At 42.1% G+C, this 6928-nt stretch overlaps 1 protein-coding gene and 1 long non-coding RNA gene across 2 annotated transcripts; one reads left to right on the top strand and one right to left on the bottom strand.

The window, feature by feature from the left end:
• Positions 1 to 1440: 1440 nt before the first annotated feature.
• On the bottom strand, positions 1441 to 6169 carry LOC116070864. Its single transcript, XR_004110605.1, has 2 exons — positions 6058 to 6169; positions 1441 to 1748 (listed from the first exon to the last, which is right to left on the bottom strand). It is a non-coding gene; the product is annotated as an uncharacterized LOC116070864 (long non-coding RNA).
• On the top strand, positions 1666 to 5664 carry Xcl1 (X-C motif chemokine ligand 1). The gene is made up of 3 exons (XM_031342289.1): positions 1666 to 1995; positions 4429 to 4543; positions 5319 to 5664. Exons 1-3 carry the CDS (start codon positions 1935 to 1937, stop codon positions 5485 to 5487), a joined length of 345 nt encoding a protein of 114 aa, XP_031198149.1. The 5' UTR covers positions 1666 to 1934; the 3' UTR covers positions 5488 to 5664.
• Positions 6170 to 6928: the final 759 nt, after the last annotated feature.

Raw genomic sequence — 6928 nt, 5'->3', positions numbered from 1 at the left:
GCCCTCATACTCAGAGATCCACCTGCCTCTTCCTCTGCCTCTGCCTCTGCCTCTGCCTCCAGATGCTGGGATTAAAGGTGTTTGCCACACCACCTGGCTCAGTAGTTTTACTTTTAAGTTTTTTGAGGGCCCCATACTGTTCTCTATAAGGATTATACTAACCAGTATTCCTACCAACAGTGTCTGAGACTTTCTTGAGCGAGTCTAAGATGACATGTTTGTATTTTGCAATTGGGACAACACACTGATTAGTCCATGTGAAGGAGAAGCAGAAGTTTGAATAGCAAATCTGTTCGGGGTTTACTTGGTACAGTTGTGGAAAGAGTTTAAAATACATTCTGAGAGTTCAGGTGAAGTCTGCTTGGATTAAATGGCATTAATGAAAATTTTCTTAGAGATTAATTTATGATCCTCATGGAAATATAAATTTATTTTCATATTTCTCATATTAAGGGCAAAAGTCTATAGGACACAAAGTATCAATAAACATACTTTATTGATAACTATATAAGAAATAAAACTAAAATGGAGTATTAGAAAGGTGGGTGTAACCAATATACTCAAATTCTGATGGAGACATTGCAAAGGAAAACTATACAAAGGTAACAAGAGCTACAAGGACAGCAGTATGATTTCACCCACGATCCATCTTCCAAGGGAGCAGGCCAGATTATATTGTTGAAAAAATAACCTCATAGCTCTATCTCTGTCCGAGTAGCAGAGGAGGCTACTTAATGTGGGCATGCTTGCTCAAAGTCCCAAAGCAAAGGCAGAAGAATCAGGAACAGCTATTTAACTTGATGCTGAAATGGCAAATGTCATGATCATAACTGTGTAAACACATGAATACCCCTAGAAGAGAAGCTGCCAGAACTATTTTGTTTGTTTGTTTGTTTTGAGACAGGGTTTCTCTGTGTAGTCCTGACTATCCTGGAACTCACTTTGTAGACCAGGTTGGCCTTGAACTCAGAAATCAGCCTGCCTCTGCTTCCCAAGTGCTGGGATTAAAGGCGTGCACCACCACCACCCGGCTAGAACTTTTTAATTTATTTACTTGTATGTATGGGAGTCTACCTGCACCTGTAGTCAGGTGCTCATGGAGATCAGAGGAGGCAGACAGATTCCGTGTAGCTGGAATGACTGTGAAGTACATGATGTGAATGCTGGGGATGGAACTCTGAAGGAGCAGCAGGCACCCCTAACCACAGATCCCTCCCTCCAGTTCCCTTGAAAGGTACGATTATTCTCTCATGTTTATTTATTTTTTCTAAAATAAGATTGTAGAACAGTTTTTCGGTAAGCTTAACTGTACCCGTGAATGTGTGTTTCCCCCAAACAGCAAACATGCGTAGAAATCTGCTGTTGTTCCTCCTCCAATAGTTTGAAGAAATGGGTGTAAGCTGGGTAAGGATAAGGAAGAAGAGGACAAGAAAGGAGAAGCCAGAGCAGCAGCTCTTTGTTTTCCTGTGGAATCAGACGGGGCCCGGGGGCTGCTCTGTGGTTGTTGACGCCCTCTGTCACAGGCGGCAGGTGGGATGGACCACCGTGACCACACCACCTCATTTCCTTTGCCCTGAGCGGTGACACGGACTGGCTTCAGGATGGAAGATCTGACCTTAGCCTCACAGCTGTAAAAAAGACAACTACGCTTCGTCTCATGCACACATTTAGTTTCACTGACACATTAACCACACAGGGAGAAGAAACGGCCACAAGGTCTCCTGTTGGTGTGAACTCGGCAAAGGAACCTGTGTTTAAATTTAAAAAAAAGGAGAGAGAAAATATTACCATCGTTGCAAAGACTTTCCGTGATTCCACACCCACCCCAAAAGCCCCTCCAACACAGGAAGTGTGCTGACCATTGAGGGGAATAAAAGGGGCTCCTGAAGAGTCTGGGCCACATTCTTCTTGCACAGCTCAGCAAGACCTCAGCCATGAGACTTCTCCTCCTGACTTTCCTGGGACTCTGCTGCCTCCCCACATGGGTTGTGGAAGGTAAGTTGAGCAGCGGTTAATGAGATAAAGGACAGGTGGGCTCATATACTAGGTTTGACTCCGATTTTGATTAGAATTAACAGCTTTCTCCAGGTAAGCTTCTACCTTCATATACAGAATGGAAGTGCTAATTTCAACTCAGCCATTTTGGACTCATAATTATTTATTTAAATTCAAATGTTATATTCTGTCTATATATTTCAACACTGTGAGCTGGAATTAAAATGGAATTTTTTTTTTTTTTTTTTTACTGATGACTAAGCGCATTAAATATCCTTAGAATGATTTTTTTTTTTTTATTAATTCTGGCAATGATTACAAATGAGTTCCTTGCTTTTGTGTACTTAAAATTGATTTGATAAATTACCAGTGAAATTACTTTCATCACAGTGGGGAATGCGCTCAAAGGCATATGTTCAGAAGCAAAGCAATGCTTTCTACTTAAAAAAAGCCAAACAAAAAAATGACCAGAAGTTCATAACTTCATATCAAGAAAATCAATAATATTTTCAACTAAATAGAGGAGTCTGCCAATGTTGTTGAGAATATTATCACTTATGATAGACTTCTTGAGTTTGTAAGACAGTCTTTGATACTGAGAGTAACAAATAACTCACGCTGACAAAGGAGCCTGGAAGGTATTCCCAGGTAAGATGCAGAAGCGCTGAGCTCAATGTTCAGCTGGTGCTTCCTAAAGGGTCACCCTTTTCTACCACCTGGAGTTGACTTATAGATCTATTTGTTTTCTGTTCTGTACACTTAGACTATAATACCGTAATTTTATCATAGATTCTACAAGGGCAAAAAGGGAGTAAAGGAAACAGAGTCTGGCAGTCCTTGACATTGGGTGAAACAAGAAAGGTTGACGAAGAAAAAAACTTCAAGGATATTCAGTTAGGTCACATGCTGCTAAAGGAATGGCATTTTGAGTTGACAGGTGTCCCATCCGGCGGGGCTCAGGCTAGGGCCGGCATGGTGGTGGTCCGTGGGAGCTGGTGAAGGGTGGCCTTGCTCTCAGTTTTGCAAGTTTTCTACTCAAAGGAGTTTTGGAAAACCTTGGTGGTTTTTAGTGTATGCCAAATGGGACAAAAATAACTTTTGCTTTGACTTAACTCTGCAAATGTTTTAATAGGTTGCCTAACATTGCTGAGAAATAGCAAGTTTCTAGGTATAGAAGACAATAGGGCTCTGCCAGCCTTGGGCAGCCATGTCCACTTGACACAAAGAAATATCATTCCTAAGTGGTGATGGAAAGCTGAAAGAGGCCAGACTTTCTTTTTCTATTGAGTCCAGAGTAGTTCGGCATAGGATGATATTGGCTGGGTCAAGAATGTTCAGGTTGGCATTGAGAGCGAAGGAGAGGAGCCATACGGAAAGCAAGGCAAGCCAACAGCTTCTAGCTGCACATTATGGACAAATGGCTTCCTGTGGCAGCAGCACTACAGCTCAAACTTGATCGTTATCAATGATAACTTAGATTCTTCCACAGCTGTGAAGCACATAGCAACGGCTCCGGCTAGGGAGGGAACTGACACTTAGAGACTTTGCTTGTTCGGATTTTTACCAACTCCTAAATCTCATGGGCTCTCCTTGAATACCTTTCCTTGTGCAATGGAAGGCGGAGTTACAAACTTAAGAACTTAGCTGGCCGTCTTGATCCATCCCTTTGAGAAATCCCGAGGAAACCCTTCCATTCCATGTTTCACATTTGACTAATAAGAATGAGAATATATCTATTTGTTCGGTCAGATGTGAACTGTGTTCTTCCCTTGAAGGTTAGCTTGCTCAATTCACTCTGTATCACATCAGTCTTTGATCTAATTTACAGCACAGTTAGTATCTGAAGTGATTTGTGCTTCTCTACTTTCCTGGCTCCCTCACTGTAACATGCACTCCATAAAACCTAAACTGACCATCTGAATCAGTGCCTTTGACATTTGGGACCCAAAAGGATCCCCTAAGTAAGTAGCTGTTGAGAGCATCCCTGGGAATTCTGCTGTCATAGTTGTATTAATGAAAATATACAAAGGTGGATACCAACTTGTTACTGTCTATTTGGTTTTGAGACAATGTCTCATTTACACAGTCCTGACAGGCCCCAAACTCACTATGTAGACCAGGCTGGCCCTGAATGCTCAGAGTCATCTGCCTCTGACCCCCAATGTTGGGATTAAAGCAATGTACCCCCATGCCTGTCCACCTTGTTACATTTACTGTGAAATTCCTAAAACAATACTACTGATCTAGCTTTTAAAATTAGCCAGACATTTATTACAATCTATAATGTACAAGTGACTCAGGGTGCCAATATGAATTATTTCCCCAAAGAAACAAGTGGTGGTATACTCTGATCACCTACTGGAGTGATTTAGTAAATGGCTCAGACCTTGTCAATGTTGAGTTAACGTTTATGTTTTCATTTTCTTTTCCTAGGTGTGGGGACTGAAGTCCTAGAAAAGAGCATCTGTGTGAGCTTACGAATCCAGAAGCTGCCAGTTAAAAAACTCATGGCCTATGATATCAAGGAGGGACCCATTAGAGCCGTCATGTGAGTGTCTGCTCAGAAAGCTACAGTTTCTATCTCAAAATATAGTGGGAAGAAGTGCTGCTCTCTTCTAGAAAAAATGGGTCAATGTGGAGGAAATATTAGCTTAGCCAGTAGCTCATCCTGTTAATCTTGTCTTCTTCCTGTCCCATCTAATGACAATCATTGGAAAAAAAAAAAGAGTAAAGAATAGGAAGCCCCCTCCCCTTCTTCTTTTGTTCAATTGACGAGTCTGCATAGAAAACAGATGGACGTTATGTCCAGTTCTGATGGCCAGGCAAGGCTAGGACTTATCCAAAATAGCCACACAAATGTAGGCTACTTAATGTGTAGAGCGCCACACCTTATATGTGGCCGTACCTCATAGGAACACATTCAGAATTTGTGTACATGGTTCCTCTGTCCTCCAGAATCCTGTTCACAGAAGGAAAATCTCTCTCCCATGCACACTTACCGAGTTCTGCTCTTAGAAAGGCACGTAAATCATCTCCAGTTCTCCCCCCAGAGCTGAATAGTTATGGTTGGGAGAAGGAGGCAGGTCTGGACTGTGGAACGAGATGGCCCTAAGAGTTCGGTTTCACTCCAGTATTTGGTGCAGTGATAAATTACAGTCACCAAGCTCTGGCTGTCACCTGAAGATCTCTCTCCCTTCCTAAAGTAGACAGCAGAATGAAGGTGCTCCTGGATGGTTCTGAAAGATGCCTTCTTCTGTCAATTTATGCACAAATTCTCTTTTATTGGACAATATGGCTAACGTTATCTTTTCCTTACATTATAGTTTTGTCACCAAACGAGGACTAAGAATTTGTGCTGATCCAGATGCCACATGGGTGAAAGCAGCAATCAAGACTGTGGATAGCAGGGCCAGCACCAAAAAGAATATGGCTGAAACTGTTCCCACACGAGCCCAGAGGTCTGCCAGCACAGGAGTAACTTTGTCTGGGTAACAGCCTCCCTGACAGTGTTCCCTCACTCGCCAAGCAGCTCATCTCAGTTCCCAAGCCCATGGACTTATGCTATATTTACTTTTAGTGAAAGTGTTGCACGAATAAAGTTTTTTATTTTTAATGACATTCATATTCATTTCAAATGTTATAAGTAATAAATATTTATTATTGACGATGGTCCTATATTTGATTTATTATATAAAGGGAAAGGTAACATATCATTTATTTTATTTCTCTCTCATTGATCTCTCTGTCCCCTCTCTCTCCTTGCCTCTATCTCTCTGTCTCTCTCTCTCTTGGACCTCTGGTCCAAGAATGACATTTGGACCAGTGTTTGTTAGAGATGGAAGCCGCCTCCATCACTCTTAAGTTCAGCTTATAATAGTCTCCAAAAGCAAGTTACAGAGTTTTACTGTGCCAGTGACAATTCTCGGTCTATTTCAGTTTCCTAGTAGAGTATTATTTATAAAAGCGGTGACAAATCATCCAGCTGTCCCCAGTTCCCATTCTGAGGGATAACAGCTCAGAAAGCGGTTCTACTTAGGCTTGACTTCAGGCAAATTCTCTTACCTCTTGATAGGGGTTGTCAATGCTTTGTGAATTAGGCAATAAACTAATTCACCTTGCCCAAGGATGGATTCTATTGTTGTTCCCACTCCAGTTACCATTGTCTAAGCTCCACATTACTATCTAAGGGCTCTCAAGATTCTCAAACATTGTCACATGGAACCTCCCTTAATGACATCACAATTTACAGTGCATTTTTATTTGGTTATTTGATCACTCAATACCCCAAACTTATGCTTTCTTGTATTCTCATTGTCTTAGTCAGGGTTTCTATTCCTGCACAAACATCATGACCATGAAGCAAGTTGGGGAGGAAAGGGTTTATTCAGCTTACTTCCACATGGCTGTTGATCACCAGAGGAAATCAGGACTGGAACTCAAGCAGGTCAGGAAGCAGGAGCTGATGCAGAGGCCATGGAGAGATGTTCCTTGCTGGCTTGCTTCTCCTGGCTTGCTCAGCCTGCTCTCTTATAGAACCCAAGACCTCCAGCCCAGGGATGGCACCACCCACAAGGGGCAATTGAGAAAATGCCCCACAGCTGGATCTCATGGAGGCACTTCCCCAACTGAAACTCCCTTCTCTGTGATAACTCTAGCCTGTGTCAAGTTGACACACAAACCAGCCAGTACACACATTAAATGGCTGATTTGACTCCATTTTCTGATATCCAGGAAGCTTATGATATACAGCTGTCTGAAGAGCAAGAGCTGGTCTTTCCCTTGTAGTTGAGTTGAAGAAGAATTCCTGAGGACACACTGAGCGATAAATACTGAGAACCTTTGGACAGAGTAGATCCAGAGATCCAGAGTAGATCTAGAGAGTAGAAACCACTAAAATGTCACCTCCCAGCAAAAAGGTCTGGCAATATATTCT

Source organism: Mastomys coucha, unplaced genomic scaffold, assembly GCF_008632895.1.
Source record: "Mastomys coucha isolate ucsf_1 unplaced genomic scaffold, UCSF_Mcou_1 pScaffold1, whole genome shotgun sequence".
Classification (NCBI taxonomy): Eukaryota; Metazoa; Chordata; class Mammalia; order Rodentia; family Muridae; genus Mastomys; species Mastomys coucha.
The sequence above is the reverse complement of the archived record's forward strand: the minus strand, read 5'-3'. Positions and strand labels throughout refer to the sequence as shown.

What these genes read in the sequence shown, in the direction of transcription:
- Xcl1 (XM_031342289.1), top strand. Translation starts at nt 1,935, where the DNA reads ATGAGACTTCTCCTCCTGACTTTCCTGGGACTCTGCTGCCTCCCCACA. An exon ending in CCCCACATGGGTTGTGGAAG is followed by an intron (nt 1,996 to 4,428) that starts GTAAGTTGAGCA and finishes TTCTTTTCCTAG; the next exon opens with GTGTGGGGACTGAAGTCCTA. An exon ending in GGACCCATTAGAGCCGTCAT is followed by an intron (nt 4,544 to 5,318) that starts GTGAGTGTCTGC and finishes CTTACATTATAG; the next exon opens with TTTTGTCACCAAACGAGGAC.